Source organism: Sinocyclocheilus anshuiensis, unplaced genomic scaffold (assembly GCF_001515605.1).
Source record: "Sinocyclocheilus anshuiensis isolate Anshui unplaced genomic scaffold, SAMN03320099.WGS_v1.1 scaffold96, whole genome shotgun sequence".
In the NCBI taxonomy this organism is placed as follows: domain Eukaryota; kingdom Metazoa; phylum Chordata; class Actinopteri; order Cypriniformes; family Cyprinidae; genus Sinocyclocheilus; species Sinocyclocheilus anshuiensis.
Window position 1 is genome coordinate 1,238,755 of NW_015554094.1, and position 25,475 is coordinate 1,264,229.

The window sequence follows — 25,475 nt, forward strand, 5'->3', positions numbered from 1 at the left end:
ACTGAATGCCATGAAAGAAGAAAGTCATATACACCTAGGATGACTTGAGGGTGAGTAATTCATGGGCTAGTTTTCATTTTTGGGTGAACTAACCCTTTAAAGGAAAAATTAAAATTTGAGATGTAGATGAGTTTGTTTCTTCATCAGATTTGGAGAATGTAGCATTACATCACTTGCTCAGCAATGGATCCTCTGCAGTGTCAGGGGGAGTAAATTTACAACAAACATTCATTTTTAGGTGAACCGTTTCTTTACTGCTGAAAAACTATCCGTAATTTCTCAAAGACTCACATCAGACGGTAGACGCAGTGATGTCACGCACCTCTCACCTTTCCGCTCATTGATCAGCGCCAGGCGTCTCCCTCTCATGTTGGTGCTCAGGTTCTCTACCATGCGGTCGATGCAGTTGTCCAGGACCAGAGAGCGCGTCTGAGACGTGATGGTCTGCCAGCACATGGGACACTTGTCCTTGCGTTTATGCCACTCTCGGATGCAGTGCTGACAGAAGCTGTGGGCACAGTTCAGCGTCACGGCCTGAGGGGTCACAGAGGTCAAAGGTTGAGAGGAATAAGCAGATGTATCCTGTACACTTAGCGTCTGATGCACACTGCACGCAAAACTGGAAAAGGATTGCAAAACTCTGTTCTCTATAAATTTGTGGGCCTAGCCTATTTTTGTGGCATAATTTCAGACAAATCCATCCTGAAATGGTGTATAAAAGCAAAACAAACGGTGACTGGTCACTTTACATCACAATAAGTTGCAAAACAGACCAGGCATTAGGTTGATGTCTAAAATCTGAATATGCAAGATGGCCAAGACTGGAGTAATGATGCTGAACATTCAGTTTGCATCACAAGAATAAATTACATTTTACAATATATTACAACCGAAAACATTTATTTTTAATTGTAATAACATTTCACAATATTACTGTTTTTACTGTATTCTTATTCAAATAAATGCAGCTTTGATGAGCAGAAGAGACTTTCATAACAGACCTTACCCCAAACTTTTGAACAGTAGTATTTAGACATTCAAGCCTAAGTTAAACCTGTATTTACTTGCATTATATAATGAAATATCAAAACAAGTGGCATTTATTTGAAAGAAACTAAGCATAACGACATTTTCCAATCAAAGCAATTCAAAAAATGAAGTTTGTTAGGTTTCAAAAAAATGAAACTATAAACGGATTGCTCAAAATAAATAAGCTAAACATCTTGGACTCTTTCTGATTGTCAAGAGTTTGTGGGAAATGTTCACTTGTTACTGTACTAACTACACTGTTGGTTATTCTGAAACGACATGTGAACTTGAGAAGAACTGACTTCATACATCCACTAAAAATCCTTTACAAATAATTGTAAAAGTGGATCTGACGAAAAGCTTGAGCATTGTTTGTTTGCATTAACACTTTGTTTGATATTTTATATCTAATGCAATGAAATCCGAATATTTTTAGGTATGATTTAAGTGTACAAATACTTTTGGGGCCATTGTATACTTCCACTGGAGTTTTTGCACAAAACACTACGTCAACCTACACTCTGTTTTTGAAACTAGTGAACTTTTATAGAAAATAACATTTTGATCTTTTGAAAAGTCAGTGTTCTTCCCCTGTCATTCCTACCATGACCTTTTACATCGTGTTTTTTATTTATTTTTTTACCTCAATGAAGAGCTCAGAACAAATGCTACACTGCAGTTCACTCTCCAGCACTTCAGTCATCTGTGTGACCACTTCTTCTTTCTGAGCTTTGGCCTTTTCTTTCTCTTCCTGTGGGAGAAGGTTAGAAATTATTGTACGGAATGGGTTATTTTTTATTTTATTTTTTTTAGGCAGTCATCACACTTCCACAAAACACTGTGTGAATCTGGTCACCCATGAAGATTTTGATGCTCATTTTAATCTATGATAACATCTGTGTGCATGAAAGAAACAAACAAGTTTCACTTTCATTATGCAGGAAAGAACAGCTAGGAAATTCATCAGAAATTCACCGTTTGAGTTTTACAGTTTTGGCAAACCCTTTAAACTTCTGATCTCCTTGTTTATCTGCATTTATTTGACTGTATATTTGTTCTCATGCTCAACTTTCCCATAAGTACCTTTGTAACTTCCAGCTCCTTATCTTTGGCTTGAAGAACTTCCTTGAATCCTTCTCGAGCGTGTTTGAGCTCCTCGATAACTTTCCGGTGCTGGCAAAGCAAAGGAAAACATTATGTAACACTTGCACTTAAGCTCATAAAATATTGATGATGTGCAGTTTATTTTTCTTACCTCTTTCAAAGCCTCCACAAGTTGTTTTTTCAAGCCATCCTCGTTCTGTTGTGCTTTTTCAGTCTTGAGAAAACAACATATATTAGTGTAAACACACAGACAACATTATCATAGCTTTATATTATGACCCGCAGCCTCTCGTTATAACTTAAATAAGCTGTAAAAGAATTGAAACCTGCGTCATCCATATGAGCACCATCTTTTAGAACTTTTAAATCATGGCTCCAACCAAAAGAAATGTTTTTAGATGAAGCAGAAGCTTTTTAATGGGAAAGCTTGTCCAAACCTTGCCACAATGATCGAGATATGGCTCTGAAATGCATGTGGTATGTTTAGATTATTATAATATTTATGAATATTTTGAATTAGCTTTTATTTTTATATATTCAGTTTCATTTTAATTTTAGTTCGTTTTAGAAATGTTGTTACGTATATCATTTTATTATTTGTTAAATTACCATTTAGCTTTAATTTATTTGACAGTTTTAATAATTGAAGTACTTCAATTTAAACTTTTATTTCAGCTAGTTTTTCATTTAAATTATATATTTATAATTTTTTACTTTATTTCAAATAACAAAAATATTTTTTGATGATCATGGGACTCCAAATGGGAGCTAGATATATTCAATATATAAATAAATACATACATAAATAGTAAATATCCTCATCCAAACCTCACCTACCATGGTATTTAGAGTCAGTATCACTTATATACTATTATCTTATTTGTAGTTTGTCATTTTATTCTATTTTAGTCCTTTATATTTTTTTCATTTCTATAAAAATATGATAAAATATAATTATATAAAACTCTATAAAATGAGCTTTAATTCAATTTTTATTTTAGTTTTAGTAATTGTAGAACTTCAAATTTTAATTTTGGTTTCAGTTGCCAAGGCAACATTTCTAATTTTCACTTTTCTAATATTAACCCAATAAGTTTTCCACCTAATATTTTATTTTAGCTTCATTTCAAATAATGAAAATGATTTTTGATGAAAATGATTCAGTAAAAACTAACACTGGTCATCACTACACTTTGACTGTAGCCGAAGCTGAATACTTGCATACTATATAGAAGGTGAAAAACAGTATGCGAGCGAGTAGTACTGTTTGTCCAAAAAAAGTACCCGGATAACATACTATTTCAGGCGAGATTTGAAGTGTGCATATGATGGACACTTTACTATACAATGAGACCATGGGAGAGGATTTGTCAACAAATGCAGCCGTTCACTACATACAAACCCCGCCCTCAAAAAACATCACTTCACCTCCAGGCGTCGTTCCTCCTCACAGAAGGATTTCTCCAGGGTCTCCATGCATTTGAGCGCCTGCTCCTGCTGTGACCTCAGCTGACCCCGCAGCAGCTCCAGCTGCGCCTGCAGATCCTGCATCTCCTGCTCTCGCTCCGGCATCTGTTGCTGCTGCAGCTCCAGCTCAGCCGCGCGCTTCTGCGTGTCGCCCACGCGGCCCTTCAGGAACATCAGGTTCCTGTTGTAGCGGTGCACGCTAGCCAGCTGCTGACTGCGGTCACTGCAGCCGCTCGAGCTGCTTCCCGCTTTATCACCGCATCTGTCCTCCTCCAGAGGTTTAGAGGAAAATTTCTCCGGTTCTCGGCGGTCCCCGGACGGGCAGGGCTGCGCACGCGACTTATCCGGGCCGGAGCTGCGGTACAGCTTGGATTTGGAGTTCTGCGTGGGACACGGCTCCGACTCGTCTCCATCGAACTTACGCTTGCAGTTTTTCAGTTTTTGGCCAAAAGAAGCCGCGCCAGATTCTTTGCTAAGATTCCCAGATAATAAGGATTTGACTTCACTGAAATTCTTCTGGACTAGGATGTAGTCGAACTCCACGGGGTTGCCGTCGAGAGGGACGCCGAGTCGCACAGAGTCACCCTGCTTCAGTAAACAGGGGTTTCCAGGCGGTATTCGGCTCCCGTTCACCCACACGCCATTCAGACTCTGGGTATAAATACAAGCAAAAGTAAAAAAAAGAGGATGTAGTCGAACTCCACGGGGTTACCATCGAGAGGGACGCCGAGTCGCACAGAGTCACCCTGCTTCAGTAAACAGGGGTTTCCAGGCGGTATTCGGCTCCCGTTCACCCACACGCCATTCAGACTCTGGGTATAAATACAAGCAAAAGTAAAAAAAAATACAAAACGCTGTTTTACATTTACAGGGCAGTTATTTTAGTATTATTTGTATGTTATTATTTTTATTAATATTTACAATTATTTTATAATTTATCATAAAATATATAATTTTTATGCTTTCCGTTTTTACTCTTAGTAATTTTGTTATGGATTGTATCAGTTTTTTTATATTTCGATTTATAATTTCTTTTTTACACTTAGATGGCACCAGCGTTACTTTAGTATTATTTATATACTATTATAATATTTATCAATATTTTGAATGTGCTTCATGTGTTATCTTCAGTTTTCTTTTTAATTTGAGTAGTTTTAGTAATTTTAGGTGCTTTGTAATTTTTATTAGTTTTTTTAAAACACTTCTAGATTTATTTTATTTTATTTCACATTTACATTTAGATTGCACCAGTGTTATTTATATACAATTATAATATTTATTAATATTTAATTAGCTTTTTATATATATTTTTGCAGTTTTCAATTTAATTTTAGTCTAATTTTTAATAATTTTGTTGTGTTTATGCCATTTTTATTAGCTTTGTTTTTGTTTTGTTTTAAATATTACTATTTAACTTTAATTTATTTTTATTTATTTAGTATTTATAAAATTCTTTACTCATGTTTTTAACTTGCATTTTTAATTTTAGTCTAAGTTATGTTCTTGTGTCATATGTATTAGGTTTTTTTTGTTTAAAATATTTGTTTAAATTAGATTGAATTATTTTTTTAATTTCCGTTTTAAATTTAAATGGCACCAGTGCTATTTTAGTATTATTAATATACTCTTATGCTATTTATTAATATTTTGATATAGCTATTAATATTTAACTTTCATTTGTACATTTTCAGTTTTCTTTTTAATTTTAGTTTTAGTCATTTTCATTAGTTTTTAATAATACTCCTATTTACCTTTAATTTTATTTCCCTTCTGTTTTACATTTAGATTGCACCAGTGTTTTTAGTATTAATATTTACTATATTTTATTAATGAATTAATTTGTTATATTTAGCTTTAATGTATTTTTATTTCAGCTGTTTCAGAGCCTGTCAGACAGACAGATAGACAGATAGACAGAAATACACAGACAGACACTACACCTTATTGTCCGTCACTGTCCACTGTCTGTCATGGCTTCTCTTGAACACACAGTGAGTTCTGGATATCATCAGTGGACAGCTGGCCGACAGGATCTGATGGGTCACATTCAGACCACGACCAACAGAAACCTGAATAAAAAGAGACAGGAGAGCCATAGGCAATCATATATTTAGTTCATGCATTCAATCCAATAGAAATGCATTCATATTTGAAGCCATTAAACTATGACACACATAGTTGTAGTCCCAAAACTCTTCTCACACTTAAATCAGAATTAGTTAAATAGCTTTTCTATGTTATATGTGTCAATTTATGTGCAATGAAAATGAGAATACAAAGTGTTGCTTTGACTCCAACATTCATTCAGGTCAATGTTGTTTCGATTTTGGAATAAATCTGTCTCAACTTGTAGTTAAACAACCCCACATAACGCTTAAATTGACCTCAGAAAGCTGCATATCAAATTCAGTCTCTGAATATAATAAAATACATGCGGTTTATTCTGCAAACATGCACCTCTGAGTCCTCGAACAGACGCAGCCAGTCACGGTCTCTCCCCACACGCTGCAAACACCAGATTTGGTCTTTTTCAGAACCCTCTTCCTCGGTGTTTAAGGAAGGAGGCTCTTCAGTCTTCTCCATCATTCCTGCGCCATTAATTATTGTGAAATTATATTGTTGTTATTGTGTGCTGTCCGCCACATACCGCCATGAAGCTGCAATATAGTTTTCCACAAGAACACAGACCTTCCGCTCTACGCTCTTGCGCGCGTCACGTGACGTCCAGCGTAGCTTCTGATTGGCTCTGGGGGTTTGGAGCTTGAAGGTAATTGGCTGAGCTGCAAAGGCTTCTGACTGTGACCGTTGGTGCCTCTCCGCCGGAGGGCAGTTGGAGGCTCACAGAGCCGAATTCTTCATTGAGCAGCATATCAATGCAAAGACGTTTTTTGCCTTAATAGAAACATTCGTAAATTTCATTTTAAATTACATTTCACAGGTGACTACCTGCCTTAGAAGTTTAAACGAGGGCAGCAATTTCAATAAAATTACATTTTATTTTTAAAACCCTCATCGATTAAGCACAAACGCCTGTGATTGTGTCATCCTGATCAACGCTGAGAAAAGTAACACGTATCATGTGATAACGCTGTGCGCGCCGTTTTAACAGCGTTCTTGACAATAATAATTATTTATTTTTTTACTTGTATTATTTTTTTTACTGTACACTCTCATTTTCTTCATATTGTAGTCTATATTCAATATTTTTCTATACTATATGTTGGAAATGACTACTCATGTTCATTGGCTGTAATATGTCTGGAATAAAAAATAAAAAAATCAGTAAATAACCATTTAGTTTAAAATATTCAATAATTTTGTTAGACCTATTTGACGAATTAGCAACACCGTCGCAGTCATTTTTAATAACGGTAAGTATTTTGTGCCTTGCTTTACTGTATTTACTTTGTGTCTCAATTACCATTTCATATTTACTATATATATATATATATATATATATATATATATATATTTACTTTACAACAAGTGGATTTATGATTAATTCTAGTTTATATATGTATACACACACACACATATAAGTGTAATACATAAAGAAGAGGAATAAACTGGAAACCAATGACTTAAATTATTTTCAATATATGAATCATACTATATATATATATATATATATATATATATATATACATTTATTTTTTCTATAGTGAGTGGTTTAGTAGCTATATCTAGCGACCGCTAGTATTTATTTTTTGTCATATTTTTCTGTAGAATACTATCTAAAATATTACTTTTGGTCATCATTTTCTTAGGGTTATGATCTTGATGCACATATAAAGTAAAATTCTTATTTTCAAACAAAAAAAAAAGTGTGGCTCTTTAAACCTCTCTGAAAGTAGGCCTAAACAAATGAAGGTTATCTTATCTGAACAGAGCTTACAGTAAGACAAACAGCAACAGACAAAGAAAACAGAGCCAGATCATTATGAAGTAGGCTAAACTATAAGTCTAATAAAATATCGATGAAATTGATATGAATTATTTTCCTGCTCTGCCAGTGTCTAAACACAGGTCAGGCACAACTGAAGATGTTTATACCTCATTAAAGAGACACAAATACAGAATATGATATTATTCACGTGATATATTATAAACAAACTCAGTTTTAAAATGCCAAACACTCAAAAATAACAGAAAATCATCAAAAGCAGTACCCCTTATTCATAAATTCATTAAATCAGAGAAAATAGTGCAATAGAATTACACAGATGTGATTCACTCCTGAACATGCCGACATGATCAATGCATCTTTGGCTCAAAGCTTAAAGAACATATATGAATATGGCTTTTAGAGATAGCATTATGATTTGATTTTGTAAAACAAACATATGTTTCACTCTCTTACCCGTACAAAAGAAAACGATCACTAGAGCAAGCAAACAGAATAAAATAATGCATTTCAGATCCATTTCCACAAAAACATTTGGCAACTCTTTTGAGCATGTCAGCTTTTCCTCCATAAAGCTATAACGGAAATCACAGAAAGGAAACACACAGAGAAGGTCAGCTGGGAAAAAAACACGAGGCCCACCTTTGTACCTTCAAAACTCTCCAATCCAAGCACAAAGGTGAGTTTCTTTGGCATCATGTCAAGGCTGTAAATGTAACATTTCACAACTTATATAATTCTTCCATCCCAGGCAAGTTTATGCTGCTGTGACCCTAACTTCCACCGAGTGTCTCAGTTGGGAAAGTTGGTTGCATGCAGTTCACAGTGATTATGGATAAACGTCTGGAGCCAAACCTGTTTAACTGATGAAAATAGCAGATCTAAACTTTAAATGTTGCATACAAAATACTGTGCAGTCATTCCTGTCTTCCACATACATTTATGCAAGACATCAAACACAGTGTAAGACTGTCAAAAAAAAAAAAATGTGATTATTAGAAAGGATGGAAATCACAAATGCAAATAGACATATGTAAATGTAAGAATGTTTATAAGGCACATTAAACACAAATTCAACACACCTAATATACCACCAAAATATGTCCCATTGTTAAAAAATATAAAACAACCCGAAAGAGCTTCTGTTTTGGAGAAACGCCAGTAACGGAAGACAGAAGGAATGGCACATTCAAACTATTGTCATTTACGATAAACTCCCATCTGCATGCTGTTTGCTGGAAGGTTTATGATTTTTCTTTTACAGGAAAAAGAAACTGTTAAAATGCATGCAAGGTTTTGCGACTTGAACAATTTCCTTATGTTCAACAGTGTCAGTAATATTTCAATGATGTAAATCTGCTAAAGGCCTCATGAATCTCAGGAAACATATTCGGGTCACATTTCACCACAAAACCAAACAAGAAGTGATTTTTTAACATATTTCTGTGCTATATGTATAAAAATAAAGCCAGTTTTATCAATTATTATTATTACCATATTATTAGTGTTGTGAGATTTTCAACACAATTAAGCACATTTCCAACTACAAATTCTCATGATCATAAAGTCAGTGATACATCATTGAAATGGTAAAGCATTCATTTATCATGGTGTTATTTGTTGTACACTCAAAAAAATTGGTGTAGAATCTATTTTCACTCAGAAATTGCTAGTAAATTTCACAATTAATTACAAAGAAACTGCACATTGAATTAAACGTGAAATTTTGAAGTAGAAAGACTGATATAATATTTTCTTGTAAAACGTGCTCCAATAATATTTGTTTTATTAACTTATTTTATAACAGTGTACTGGCCTTTAATGCATGCTCATTTAAATAAAAGAAAATTACAGTAAATTTTTACTATAAAATATAAACAAGTTGTAAGATTACTGGAGTTCGTTTTACAAGACAAACACAATTTCAGTCTTTTTTTTTAACTTCAAAATCTCATGGTTAATTAATGTTTCTTTGTAATTATTTGTGCAATTTACTAGCAATTTTCTGAAACTACTTTTACTCAGAAATTGCTAGTAAATTTCACAAATAATTACAATAAAATGGGCACTAGCACATTGAATTAAACATGACATTTTCAAGAAGACTGAAATAGTATTTTCTTGTAAAACATACTCCAAATAATCTGTTTTATTTTTTTTTTTATATATATATATTTATTTATTTATTTATTTTTAGTACGGGAATTACAAAAAAGTAGAAAAAAAAACATTCTACCGTAATGAGAATTTTTGTCTTTTGATTTTATGAAAATTCAACCTGTTTTTTTGTGAGATTCATCCACATTTAGCACAATATTCACACCATTATAGCTCGCATTTTCCTATTTTTAGTGAAAGCAAAACCTTTAACCTGCAACATGTAACCCTGATATTCTGAATGGCACTTAATCGGTCATAAGTGAAAGCGTCCAGCTCAGAGTCGAGCTGCGTAGTTGATGCACAGCGTATGGTCGCGAACGTCCCCCCATCCTCCGTTCTTCATGTGAGGCTGATGCTCCACTGGCCCGTGGTTTGTTAAGGTCACTCGGTTTTGCTGGAAAACTCGTGGAAGCCTGATAAACCGTCATGGTTGCCTACGGTGAGGACGTCGCAATCCCCGCATTTGGCTTTCCTGAGCTCAATCATGGATTTGAAGTATTCGTGGAAATCTGGGAGAAGGTAGTTGTCTTCCTCGATGAACACGACAAATCCTTTGTATCCCAGAAGAACCCTCACTCGCTCGAACACGAAATGCAGCTTCCACCACCAATGGTGCTTGGTTTGCGTGACGGACGCTTCCCTGTAGTGTCCGTACGAATCCGGGTGCTCCGCATTCGAACAGCCCTTTTTTATGGCATCCTCCTTCGATATGTCTCTCGGACAATCTTGAGGACCCTGTCCTGGGAATTCGTTGGGATACAGCTGGATGCCGTAGGGGAAATAGATCTGGAGGACCCTGCAAAAGGTGATTCCTTTGACCATACCAGAAATTTCCTCCGAGAAATAGTCATGACTGAATATCACGAGCGTGTTCTGTATTCCAGTGACTTTTTCCAAGGACTGTATGAGCATTTTGAGGTACGCCGGACGATTGTGGACTTGCACGACGACAACCACCTCGGGATCCAGTGGAAACTTGTCTCTATTCTGAATGAACTGGTGGTAGTTGCTGTCATAGACAGACTTCCTCATATTCTCAATGGTCTCATAGTCAAATTTAACCATAATAGCAGTCTGAGAGACCTCTTTTTCAGTCACCTCCACGTTTGCTTCACTTTTAATCCGTCGTATGGTGTAAAACAACATTATAAACACAATTAAAATGACAAGGAACGCAATAAAGTTCTTCTTCAACAACCGGAGTCTCATTTTCACAGCCAAAAGCACGATGGAAATCAAAAGCTGTGGATCATATGCTGCTGTTACGCGTCTGTTGTGGACACAATCCGGGCATTTCCACCGCGAGCGTTCAGGTGAAACGCGGACATCGCTCTGTCAAGAGAAGTTCATGCGTGAGTTTCGTCCCCTGAAAGCGCGGAATACACACGCGACTCATAAAGCGAAGCGTCAGATGCTGATGATGATATGTTGTCGTAAGTCTGGTTGTTTGTAAAGCGCGAGCTACTCACCCTCATAAAGTGTCATGTGCAACAAAGTTGGAAGCAGGAAGAGAACGTGCTGAGAGAATGAGGAGGTCTCTGCTGCTGACGTGTGCTTACAGTAACGTAACAGGAGCACGCGCTCGCTCCTCCTCTCCAACACGACACACAGCTACACTTAGGACATACTTAAGATATGTCTTATGTTATTCTTTTTTAAATATGTCAGTAAAATCTGTTAATATATTATGCACTCATAAATAAGTATATCATTGTAATTATTATAGCCTACTATTATAAAAAATAACATTATAATTAAATGCAAATGTGTTTTAAATTTCGATGTTTTTGTTATATTTATATTACGCACACAACGCACATTGTTTATTTATGAATTATGTGAATATATATATATATATATGGATTTTATAAAATGTATTAGGAATATTAAACTATATATATATATATATATATATATATATATATGTATACAATACATATATAATTAATTCACATAATTATTGTTTTACTCACATGTAAACAATATGTATAAAAACAATACATGTATATTTAAGTAACATTAATATATAATTGAATATATGTAATTATTAATCTTGTGACTATATATATATATATATATATATATATATATATTCAAATAAATAATAAAAAAATGCTTTACTTGGATTTAGATACTTTGTGTATAAAATTTTATATTTAGATTTTGGATTTTTATCAAATGTATTAGGAATATTAAACTATATATATGTGTACATACATAATTAATTAATATAATTAATGTTTTACTCGAATTTAAACTACACATAAAAACAATACATGTATATTCAATTAATATAATAATATATCATTGAATATATGTCATTATTAATCATGTGACTATATATATACACTGTATATATTCACATAAATACTTAAAAAATGTTTTACTTGGATTTAGATATTTTGTGTATAACATTTTATATTTGGATTTTTTTTCAAATCTATTAGGAATATTAAGCAAACAATACACACAAATATATCATTGAAATTATAACTTTAGGCTATACGTTTATATGTACAATATATATAATATACAAAATCCATAGTAAATTGTAGAGAAATGTGTAGGTTACAGTGCAAGACAAATAAATAATTAAATTAATAGAAATATAGATATAAATAAACATTTCATTTCAGTGTGTCATAATCTTCATCATCATATCCAAGTAGTTTCCCCTTCTTGTATGAATTTTCATATTAAATGTGGTTTCAAATTCAATTCAAAAACAGAACAGAGCATCCAGAAAAAGCCTTTCAAACATTAAGGTCTGAATAAATAACACATAAATTACTGGACAATACATGTGATATATATGTTTATAGGACTGTATATGGGATGTTCTGCAACCTTTACATGACAAAAGAGATAAACAACCGAAAAGCCTGTTTTATTTAGCAGTTAAGAACAGACTCAAAGAGGTGAAACCAGCTTTGCAGCTCTTTTGTTGATTATTCAGATGACCTCTAGATGGCAAAAGAAGAGCATCAAATTATGTGTTAAACCACTGCTTGCTCATTTATCATTCATAAAAACCAGAACTCCTTGTAACCCAATAGCTTAACTCGATTTAAGTGACTCTGGGTGTTACGTGAACAGATGTGATTTAATCATGTTGTCACCTAACAAGAAGCCAACAGGTCTGTTTAACACCAATCAGAAGAATAGCATTCATAGTGATAAGAGTTCAATACTGGATGCATTTGAATGATTCAGGCCAAGTCTGTATATTTTACTTAGAGATTAATTTCACTGCTACTAGAGGCACAAAATGTTAGATTAAAATCCCATTGAAAATTCGAACTGACTCTGCCTATTGGCTAAGTACTCAAACTACAAGGTCTACAGTAAAAAATCTTCATACTTCAAATCAATAAACGGCTTTGTTAATCCAAAACTCAAAGTTTTCTTTCTTTTAGTTACTTTTGCAAATCTGTTTGGTGGTCACATGCACTTCACCATTAATTCATGCTTATTGCATGCATGTTCTTGAGTTTGTTTTGGATGAGAACAATCTATTGCATTGCATAAGGAACTTAATTTTGCAATGATCTGCTCAGATTTCTGTATAACTAATAGGATAATTCGTGTGAACTGGTTTCGCCCATTAAACCAATAAACTGAGGTCTTACTGAAGTTTTTTAATTATAGGTTGGAACTGCGGTTCTTAAAAACACTCATCAATTTCACTTAATAACCCAGGATTCCATGGCCTTAAAACAAAGGTCATGCTGTCGTGGCGTAACAGGCCTCAGTTTAATTTGCTTGCTAGATTTTAGCGCAGGTCAACAGTGATCTAAGCGCCGTCTCTGGACATGTGAGGATAATGGAGGCGTCTGAGACAGGCACATGCTTGCTTTGACCAACAGTGAAAGCAAATGCTTCTTTCAGCCGTGCGATTGTATTCGTTTTAAGGGAACTTTGTGAGATGTGATCTTTGGCGATGGCTTCAGTAGTTCTTCTTTTAAATAGTTTACAAAGGGTCAGAATGACATTAAACCCATTCAGAGTTGTACAAAAGAGGACATTTTTGTCATTCTGTACAAATTGTGTGCTTGCTTGCTTGCTTTCTGAGGGAACAATGCAGAATTAATCAATTGTAAAGCATGTTGTGCAATAAAGCCACATGCACATTTCATGACAATGTTTTACTATTTGTGACTGAATATTATGCATCTACTGCTAAAACTAAAAATATCTGTGTGGGTAAGTGCTTGAAAGTGGTGCAAACGTGGATTTTATTGGACCATTGACATTTATTTGATCACTGATGAGTGCTGAAATCAACACTGAGCCACACTGTAAAAAATGACCGTGAATTTAACGGTAAAAGACTGTAAAAAAATGAAATTACAGTATTTAACTGTAAATTTAAGTTAAAACCATAAACCTAAAACGTTGCTACCGTATTTTTTACGGTAAAATTCCGGCAACCACAGCTGCCGTTTTTTTACCGTCAATTTTACGGATTTTTTTTTACAGTGCACTGTAATTTAAAAAGGTGGATTGATGTTGGTTGGATTGTGTATGAGGCCTAATATCCAAATGCATGTTCTGCCAAAGATCCTTTTTACTACCGCAGTCTTCACATGGCATGCTTATGTGAATTAAGCAACTCTCAAACTGCAGCTTGGCACAAGTCTTCAACCAAATTATTTGTTTCTCTCAAACTGAGTGCTATCTAATCTCCTCAGTGCTCACCTTTTTTTTTCTGTTTTTCACTTTCAGACTGACCATACAGTTAGTTCAATATTTTCATAATGATTAACATTCTGTTTACAGGAATGTGACACAATGGTCTTGACGGCTCCATAACTGATAATATATTTTATTGTTTCCTGACACCACATGAAAATAAAAGTTATTTCCAAAACATATCTTTGGAGGGACTTTTACACGCCACTTCTGCTCAAGCTTCAGTCTGGGTCAGACTACAGGCACTAGTTCAACGGGGTATGAAGTTATTAGACGTTATTATGAAGTCATCATGAATGGCCTTGAGTTGAGTAAATTTTAAGCACATTTTAATTTTTTTGTGAACTATTCCTTCAACATTTCATCACATTGCTGCTGCCATAAAAGCTTGCAAGATGTTATGAGATGCACCTCAAAAAATTCATGCAAACAAACTTTTGGCTGGACATTTTCCTAGCATGTCAGACAGGAGAGTATTGTTCACAGTTCTGTGGGTGGACTTGATTAAAAACATCACTATACAAATACTATAAAGCATTCATTTGCCTCTTTTCAATTATATTTTTCTTTAGTTTTGACATCCAGTATTGCTCTTTTAGAGCTCTTAAATGTTTTACAGCCAGCGTTTTGAACATACTTTCCTAACATTTTCCAGTTTCTCATTCAAATGTAGAAAATATGTCCCAAAAAGGAAAAGAATAAAAGCACAAAAAAAGTGCCAAATATTAGTCATTCAAATAATTTATTGCAATTGTGTCCTGTTTTGAGAAGCCAAGAGGATTTATAGACAACACTGGCATTAATCTGATGGTTTCAGAGTGATGTGTTCAGAGTTTATTGCTACTAATCATCAAAAACAAGTAGCAATAATGGAAAGAAATTCAATGCAATCTTCATGCATGCTTTGAGGACACATACAGACATAAAAGTAGATATTCGGCTCATGTGGTGTGGCATGTGCATTAATAATCAGGTTTTGCAATAGCAGTGTTTGTAGGGGTTTTCTTGGAGCGCAATAATCTCTGTTTTTCCACGAGGTCGAGAGGCCGAAGCATCTGTTCTCAATCACAGCTCAGAAACATCAGCATGCATCAGCGAGGAGAACTGTGCGGTGTGAAAACAAAAGGAAACACGGTTAAATCAGCGTGTATTCATCATCAAAAACAAGAAGCAATAATGGAAAGAAATTCAATGCAATCTTCATGCATGCTTTGAGGACACATACAGACATAAAAGTAGATATTCTGCTCATGTGGTGTGGCATGTGCATTAATAATCAGGTTTTGCAATAGCAGTGTTTGTAGGGGTTTTCTTGGAGCGCAATAATCTCTGTTTTTCCACGAGGTCGAGAGGCCGAAGCATCTGTTCTCAATCACAGCTCAGAAACATCAGCATGCATCAGCGAGGAGAACTGTGCGGTGTGAAAACAAAAGGAAACACGGTTAAATCAGCGTGTATTCCCCGTTGTTGTGACATAACGTGATGAAGCACGAGTGTTCAGCCAGTGTTTGCGATGCGCTGTTTGGGTGGAGAAGTGCACTTGGTTGCCAAGTTACCATAAAAACAAAAATAATTCGAAAAAGAATATGATGATGATGATATCGCCACATTTTACGAAATTACATCACCCATTAGTGATGCACCAGTGAAATCATTTCATTACATCATTTAATACCAAAACAAAAGGCTCTGAAATGCATTTCATAAAGAAAACAGCGGCGCTTTTATTCCATTGACAGCTGTTTTAAGGTTTATAAAATGCCAAGTCAATTTTTAAAGCTGTTTACAATTTAAAAACTGTCTAAAAACAGCTGAACATTTACACCGTTATTAATTTGGATAATATGATGATGATGATGTCGCCACATTTTACGAAATTACATCACCCATTAGTGATGCACCAGTGAAATCATTTAATTACATCATTTAATACCAAAACAAAAGGCTCTGAAATGCATTTCATAAAGAAAACAGCGGCGCTTTTATTCCATTGACAGCTGTTTTAAGGTTTATAAAATGCCAAGTCAATTTTTAAAGCTGTTTACAATTTAAAAACTGTTTAAAAACAGCTGAACATTTACACCATTATTAATTTGGATTATTATTATTGATTATGGATTTTTAATGATTACGTATCCTATTGATTTATGGCTTTTCAACCATAAAACACAAATCAATTGAAGAAACAGTTAAAAGTAAGCAAACACAAAAATATCAAATCATTGTTTTGGTTAACAACACTAGGCCTAATTGTGAGTCTGGAATATTAAAATAGCCTATTATAGAATTTTAGAAAAGGCCCAGCAGAGGTTGTACTTCCTTCCTCAACTAGTAGGCCCTAGTTAACTAATGTCAATAAATGGATCCTTATTGCAAAGTGCTTCCAGTTTTCAAGAAAGTTTTGATCTGCAGGAGAAAACAAGACTGTGCAACTGAACTAGACTGAGATAAAGCACAACTACTCGAAAGAATTGCATGTGCAAGAAAAAAAAAATCTGTTGATATAGCCTATGTTCAAATGAATGAGTTGTCCGGGAAGAATAACAGGCATCTCCTTCACTCTCTCAGCCCATAAAAACACTCAAAGTGAGAACATCATGTGACTGAACTTGGCTTGAGTATAAAGGGCCGCGGCGGCTGCTCTTCTATCTGGAGTCTGTGTCCGGCGGTCTCTGACGGATTGAAACCGATGGGAGGAAATGACTCGGGCATGGTCTTCATACCACGCAGTACATTTCAGTGTGTGGCCAGCCTTCTGGATGAAGTTTCTGTAATAAATTACAAACATTTTATACTGACTGCACCATTTAATTCTTTAATGCAATGTGATTGTCATTTTTTAAACTTCTGTAACTCCTTAACTCTAAATATTAACATTTGGCACATAACCAGCCGTCTTGTGCTACAAACACAAATAGCCTAATTTTTTTTTGGAGTGTGAATATATCGCTAAGCGTAACCAGCGTTTCTGTAAGGGAAGGACTGAGCCATGAATCACATTCCGATTGTTTCAGCGATCCGGGGCTTTGGAGGCCCATCAGCCTCTAATTTTACTCGTTTCCAAGGATTTATGTGTAGCTGCTGTCAGAAACTTTCTTCTTTAAAGTAATCGTTACAATTTTAAAGTTTGGTGTTAGTAAGATTATTATTATTGAATTTTTTATTTTTTGGAAATAAATGAATACCTTTATTCATCAAGGATGCATTAAATTGATCAAAAGTGACAGTAAAGACATTTAAAATGCTACAAAAGATTTCTATTTCAAATAAATGCTGTTCTTCTGAACTTTCTATTCTTCAAAGAATCCTGAAAAATAAAATATATCGCAGTTTCCAAATGCTACATCTATTTCAAATAAATGCTGTTCTTCTGAACTTTCTATTCTTCAAAGAATCCTGAAAAATAAAATATATCGCAGTTTCCACAAAAATATTGTGCAGCACAACTGTTTTCAACATTGATAATAATCAGAAATGTTTCTTGAGCAGCACATCAGCATATTAGAATGATTTCTGAAGATCATGTGACACTGAAGACTGGAGTAATGATGCTGAAAATTCAGCTGTGATCACAGCAATAATGACATTTTACAATATACTGTAATACAGTAGAAAACACTTATTTTGAATTATAATAATATTTGACAATATTACTGTTTTTACTGTATTTCTGGTCAATTTACTGCAGCCATATTGAGTCCAAAGTGATCTCAAGGTATACATTTCATAAACTGAATCAGTTTATGTTCCCCTGGAACCAAACCCATGATATTCATTGCCAGTTGAGCTACAGGAAAATTAACAACAAATCCACATAATTCCTAGACAAACTTCCAGAGAACGACTAACAGATGGTTTCTTCAATAAACTAGTCACATTTTGTTTGGAAAAGCCCTCCTGTCTCAGAGCAGATGGTCCCATTACACAAATCCAGATGAGTGATCATGAGTGTCTTTAGAAATTACAGTGTTTGAGTTTCTCTGATTTAATGGTAAATGTGTAATTTCTGCTCCATTAGCACAACCAAACAGAACTGTGTAACCAGGTTTCTCACTGGACAGCCCGTTCACTTCAAAAACAACAACGATAACGATAACTGTATTAGCGTCCACAGCAATAGACAGTGAAGTTCTGTTTATTACAAGCTCGCGCTAGTTTTGTCTCTGCCACTTTAAATGCTCGCGCTCTTTAACTGCTTTATCGTTCATCGCTGGGAAAATACGTTTTGTAAAGTCCCGTTCCTACCAAGGACGGTAACAGTAACGATAACGGTAAAGGAATCAAAACGACTTTTCCAGCTGATGAACGATAAAAACATTGACAGCCAATCAGAATCCATTCTCATTTAAAGACCGTGACGACAAAATTTAAACTGCAGCTAGTGCTTATAGCTAGTAAACAGAATGTTATCGTGTGTTGGTGTGGATGCTAATACTGTGTATCATTCTTGGAGTGAACATGTAACCTCCCGGGTCCTACTCGCACCTGCTCTGAGCTGGACTCGAACCCGGGTTGCCGGGTGCACAAAACAAGGAGGCTAAAGACCGCAGCCTCTGACTAGCGTCGGTCGCTAGTGTACCTCTTGAGATCAAGGGAGTGAGGTTTACCTGCACAGCACCTAGCAGATGGCCTCCGTTACACTCACCCCCCTAAACCTCATTCACATCCGGGTCACGGCACCAATGTAACCCCTCCCCGAGTCCTATTTGCACCCGCTCCGAGTGGGACTCGAACCCAGGTTGCTGGCATAGGAGGCGGGCGCACTAACAAGAAGGCTAAAGACCACAGCCTCTAGCATCAGTCACTGCACCTCTGGAGATCAGGGGAGTAAGGTTTACCTGCACAGCACAGCATGGCCTCCATTACAAACGGGCCTAAGTTAATAATTGAACATAGCCTAAATCACACACCTTTAATGCAATTCAAAGTCAACCTTCAAACTCTGAAAAAGACCTTGTGTGTGACAGCTGGAAGATGTATTGAGGAAGCAGCTATCATTGAAGTATGTCAAAGTTCAAGAAATTATTTTGTGCAGTTCTACCAAAACGAAATGTGACTTATAAAATGTAGCCAAAAGTGAAAACCAAAGTATAAATCACTGAGAAGTGTAACATTCCTTATTAAATACGCATACAAACAAATCCCAGAACATCAGTGCTTTTGTGTTAACATGTGTTTAGCTCACATCAACAACCTGTCACCAGCTTCCATGAATACATCCATGAACTTTACAGCACCGTTGAGAAATGATGTCTAATACGAAACGATTTTCAATGCTGTTTCTCAGAGGAGACATCATTAAAAACAATAGCTTGGCCAAATGGAGCATGCAGATGCTGTACAGTTATTTAAAACCATAGTTCTTAAATCATCATTAGATCAGAAAAAGCGAACTTCCTTAGGGAAAGAGTAATTTCCTAACCCCAAGTACAACAGCTAAAGAGCAAGGAGAACTACTGTATTGTCCCTTTTCAAGAGCTTTAACAGTTACGGATGTGCTCAGCTTTAGTGCCTCAACTTTCCAATGGCAGCAAGAGCGCCAAACAAGAAACAGGAAAACCCTACTTGTATTGAGAATGTATAGTTCTATTATACATGTCCAGTAAAGCAAACACGTCTATAGGGAAAAGCATTGTGTTTGACTTGTGTTGAGGAATTCCTGTAGCTCAGCTGGTAGAGTCAAAGTCGCTGGTTTGATTACCAGAGAACGCACATACTTATGAATGTGCAATTATCCTCTGCAGTGAATGGGTGCCGCCAGAATGAGAGTCCAAACAGCTGATAAAAACATCACAATAATCCACAAGTAATCCACACCACTCCAGTCCATCAGTTAAAGTCTTCCATCATTGTAATGTAAATCCATCAAGACGTTTTTAAGTTGTGGATTATTGTGACGTTTTTATCAGTTGTTTGGACTCTCACTCTGGCGGCACCCATTCACTGTAGAGGATCCACTGGTGAGCAAGTGAAGGAATTTTTATTTTTGGGAGAACTATTTCTTTAAGCAGGGTCCAAAATACTTTGTATTTACCCACACCTGGTGAATTGAGAAAATCATGAAACTATATTCTGCATTTTATTTTGGTTCCTTATTGAAAAGTAAAGTGGTGACAGGAAGAATCCAGAGAGGTGGGATCAGAGATTACCAGAGCCGGATTTGAACTTGGGTTGCTCAAACAAAAACACTATTGTGCACCATATCAGAGAACACACAAATCTTCAGACTGCAAATCCTCCAACATTCTGCATTATTTTTTACTTTGTTCCAATCACACATTTGGCTCCTGACAATATAGCTCAGCCAAAAATGAAAAAATCTGTCATCATTTACTCACCCTCATGTCATTCCAAACCTGTAGGACTTTCATCTGCAGAGCACAAAAGAAGATAGTTTAGATGCTTAGACACTTGAGCTATTTTAGAAAACAAATCAGATTCTTGGATTGTCTGCTAAAATCCCTGTAACCTTTTTTATTTTCTTTTTGGTATTTTTTTTCTTTCCATCTGGAAAGCGCTGATCCTGGAATGGTAACAACTGCTTCCAGAATAAAACTGGATGTTCTCACTGCTCAATGAACTACAAGCAGAAATATCTGTTTGAGATCAGCGTTCTTTCCAAGACTGTTTTCTATTCAGCGATGGTCATAATAAATTATGTCAAGCTGCAAAAAAGTCAAGTGTGAAACAGGAAATGGTAGAAAAGCTTATAGGTTCTGACTTGGAATTAATTATGGGAACTTGACTAATTTATACAAATTTCTCTCTTTTTATTTTCAAAAATAGTGCATTACGTATTTGGTTCTCCATTTGAGAAGCCAAAAAATTTCTGCAGATAAATATTTATGGATTTGCAAATATAAATACGTTTAATGCCATCTATAGGTACATATTTACAAATGAAATGTGTGTAGGCTACATGGATTCAAAAAGTGATAACATTGAAATTTAAAGTAATGTTTAATATTGTATGACCTTTAATCAGGGTTGTTATTGTTGTAACTAAAAGTATTTTAAAAACTTGTAATAACTATTAATCAATTTATAATTAACAACTATTATTAATAGCTATTAAAAATAGTTGTATACATTTTATTACAATTTTATTTTAGATAAAAAAATTAATGATAAAATAAAGCTTAAATAAAATAAAATATAAATATTTGATGAAAATCTTAAACCAAAAAATTAAACTGTTGTCTTGGTAATTAACGGAAATGATGAAAACAGGAAATAAAAATAATTTAAAGATATGCAGAAATATAAAAAAATTATAAAAATGACAAACATCAAATTACTTGAACTAGAAATAAAATGAAAACTGAAAAAAATATTATTATTAATATTATCATACACTGTACATTTTTTTTGCTGCAATTATAATTTTACATTTGTTGAGATAACTTACATATCCAACTTAAACTAAACTAAAGTTAACTAAACTAAACTAAATTCTTTGATCATTTTAAGTTGAAACAACACATTATTACTTATTCTAATATTGAATTTTAAGTAGTGTTAACTAATCCCAGCAATCTTTTTTTTCTTCCAGTGGATAATACTAAAATAACACTGTCTGTGACATACTGTTGATTACCAGAGAACAGTTATTTTTAGATGAACTTTCATTGAGCAAAGAATTCTGGAGACATTATGAGACTTTACTAGGCCTACACCCTGCACGCAGACTCTCTTGAACAGACTATTAAAACTACTAAATGTTCATATGTTTTATAACGAATCCAGCTCTCGTGTGGTTTTGTCACTAGAAGCACGTCAGCAGTGAAGTCAGTGCGAGTTACTCACGACTGCAGAAACGAGCGCTGCTGCAAGACAGACAGTTACTCACTGCAGACGAACTTCACTTACACACACTCATTCACTGCTGTTCGCTCCGACGTTATTATAGCATCATAATAAAACAAGACTTTCACCACAGTCTGGTTGCGAAACATGTTGGAAAGGGACGTTTCTTGAGGTCATAGTAGCAATTAAAAAAAGTTTACTGTCTGATGCATTTCCATAGAAACAGTCACTTTATCATATTATAATGACTAATGAGGTTTATGTCCTTTATGCTTCAAAAACGGACATGAAGATATTTCAAAAAGTCTCCTTTTGCGCTCCCAGGAAGAAGGAAAGTCATACGGAAATAACATGAGAGTGAGTAAATGAAGACATTATCATCACTGAGTGAACTATCCGTTTAGTCACATGAGGTTGAAATGGAAAAATGGTAATCAGTTCTGTTTGATTTACAGTGGTTGAGAATGAACACAAAGGACTGGACAACTTCCAGCTTGGATTTCCTCACTGTGCAAAGTCTATTATTGTGGTGTACATGTTTTTGAATGATTTCTGAAGGACCACACTGTAAAAAATGACCGTGAATTTAACTGTAAAAGTGCTACAGTAAAAACCTGTTAAATGGTTAATGGTAAATTCCCCTACTATATACGGTGAAAAATTGTATTGGACTAAACTAAACTAAAGTTAACTAAACTAAATTCTTTCATCATTTTAAGTTGAAACAACACATTATTACTTATTCTAATATTGAATTTTAAGTAGTGTTAACTAATCCCAGCAATCTTTTTTTTCTTCCAGTGGATAATACTAAAATAACACTGTCTGTGACATACTGTTGATTACCAGAGAACAGTTATTTTTAGATGAACTTTCATTGAGCAAAGAATTCTGGAGACATTATGAGACTTTACTAGGCCTACACCCTGCACGCAGACTCTCTTGAACAGACTATTAAAACTACTAAATGTTCATATGTTTTATAACGAATCCAGCTCTCGTGTGGTTTTGTCACTAGAAGCACGTCAGCAGTGAAGTCAGTGCGAGTTACTCACGACTGCAGAAACGAGCGCTGCTGCAAGACAGACAGTTACTCACTGCAGACGAACTTCACTTACACACACTCATTCACTGCTGTTCGCTCCGACGTTATTATAGCATCATAATAAAACAAGACTTTCACCACAGTCTGGTTGCGAAACATGTTGGAAAGGGACGTTTCTTGAGGTCATAGTAGCAATTAAAAAAAGTTTACTGTCTGATGCATTTCCATAGAAACAGTCACTTTATCATATTATAATGACTAATGAGGTTTATGTCCTTTATGCTTCAAAAACGGACATGAAGATATTTCAAAAAGTCTCCTTTTGCGCTCCCAGGAAGAAGGAAAGTCATACGGAAATAACATGAGAGTGAGTAAATGAAGACATTATCATCACTGAGTGAACTATCCGTTTAGTCACATGAGGTTGAAATGGAAAAATGGTAATCAGTTCTGTTTGATTTACAGTGGTTGAGAATGAACACAAAGGACTGGACAACTTCCAGCTTGGATTTCCTCACTGTGCAAAGTCTATTATTGTGGTGTACATGTTTTTGAATGATTTCTGAAGGACCACACTGTAAAAAATGACCGTGAATTTAACTGTAAAAGTGCTACAGTAAAAACCTGTTAAATGGTTAATGGTAAATTCCCCTACTATATACGGTGAAAAATTGTATTGGACATTACATGTAATTTTACGGTTACGGATTTTTTTTTACAGTGCATGTGACACTGAAGACTGGAGTAATGATGCTGAACATTCAAAGGAATAAGTTATATTTTAAAATATATTACAATAGAAAATAGTTATTCTAAATTGTAATACGTTTTCACAATATTACTGTATTTACTGTAGTTTTCATCCAATAACTGTAGCCTTGGTGAGCATTCTTTCAAAAACATTAACAATCTTAATTATTCCAAAGCTTTGACTGGTAGTGTAGACTTGTGAAGGAACTCTTTTTTTTTCCTAGAGCTTTTTATTTATTCTCTTTTGACGCTTGTTGGAATCCAGTAATATATGGTAAATTCACCTTTTGAGTCGTACTTCCTGACCTTCATTCCAGAATAATATAGCTTGGCTATACATCTAATGAGATTCTGATTTCCTAATTTATGATATGATCAGCACAGTTGGGGAGCTCTACCCAAAGACACAGGATATCTCAGGATTTAAAGGAATAGTTCACCATTTTACTCACCCTCATGTTGCTCCAAAACTGCATGACTTTCTTTCTTTGATTGATCACAAAAAACTTCAGTTCTTTTCCATACAATGACAGTCTATAGTGACCAAATCTGTAAATCTCCAAACAAACAAATAAAAAAATAACCAAACAAATACAATAACATTAACTTAAAAGAAGTGCATATGACTTCTATTAAATATATGCCTATATTTCAAGTGTTCCTATGTCATATGCATGTCTTGTTTGAGTATCAAAAACTATTTCTTTAAGTAAATGCTTAAAGGGATAATTCACCCAAAATGAAAATTTGCTGAAATGTCCTCATTCTCAGGCCATCCCAGATGTAGATGAGTTTGTTTCTTCATCAGATTTAGAGAAATATAGCATTGCATCACTTGCTCAGCAATGGATCCTCTGCAGTGAATGGGTGCCGTCAGAATGAGAGTCCAAACAGCTGATTAAAAACATCACAATAATCCACAAGTAATCCACACCACTCCAGTCCATCAGTGAACATCTTGTTAACACAAGTGATGTGATGTTACATTTCTCCAAATCTGTTCCCATGAAGATACAAATTTATCTACAGGTTCTGTCAACTCTGCACTGGCTCCCTATTGAACAATTAATACATTTTAAAATCTTGCTAATTACTTATAAAGCCCTGAATGGTTTAGCTCCTCAATATTTGAGCGAGCTCATATCGCATTATAGTCCTTCACATCCGCTGCGATCTCATATCTCTGGCCATTTGATAATACCTAGAATATCAAAATCAACTGTGGGCGGCAGATCCTTTTCATATTTAGCGCCCAAACTCTGGAACAATCTACCTAGTGTTGTTCGGGAGGCAGACACACTCTGTCAGTTTAAATCTAGATTAAAGAACCATCTCTTTAACCTGGCATGCACATAACACACTATCGCATTTCTATAATTCAAATTCATTAAAGGATTGCTAGGCTGCATTAATTAGGTCAATCGGAACCGGGAACACTTCCCATAACATCCGATGTACTCGCTACATCGTAAGAAGAATGGCATCTATGCTAATATTAAGTCTCTTTCATTCTTATTT

General features: G+C 35.0%; 2 protein-coding genes across 2 annotated transcripts in view; both read right to left on the bottom strand.

Moving 5' to 3' along the window:
- Positions 1–6,355, bottom strand: part of LOC107669457 (E3 ubiquitin-protein ligase RNF8-like) — a 9,504-nt gene extending 3,149 nt beyond the window's left edge. The window contains exons 1-7 of the mRNA XM_016461694.1: positions 6,058–6,355; positions 5,541–5,669; positions 3,562–4,251; positions 2,285–2,347; positions 2,113–2,202; positions 1,673–1,780; positions 330–534 (exon numbers count right to left, since the gene is read on the bottom strand). Of these exons, the coding sequence (XP_016317180.1) occupies positions 330–534; positions 1,673–1,780; positions 2,113–2,202; positions 2,285–2,347; positions 3,562–4,251; positions 5,541–5,669; positions 6,058–6,186 (1,414 nt within the window). The 5' untranslated portion in view covers positions 6,187–6,355. The remainder of the gene's footprint in view (positions 1–329; positions 535–1,672; positions 1,781–2,112; positions 2,203–2,284; positions 2,348–3,561; positions 4,252–5,540; positions 5,670–6,057) is intronic.
- A 3,690-nt stretch (positions 6,356–10,045) lies between these two features.
- Positions 10,046–11,201, bottom strand: LOC107669415 (alpha-1,6-mannosyl-glycoprotein 2-beta-N-acetylglucosaminyltransferase-like). The gene is made up of 2 exons (XM_016461622.1): positions 11,134–11,201; positions 10,046–10,996 (listed from the first exon to the last, which is right to left on the bottom strand). Exons 1-2 carry the CDS (start codon positions 11,137–11,139, stop codon positions 10,046–10,048), a joined length of 957 nt encoding a protein of 318 aa, XP_016317108.1. The 5' UTR covers positions 11,140–11,201.
- Between the last annotated feature and the right edge of the window lie 14,274 nt (positions 11,202–25,475).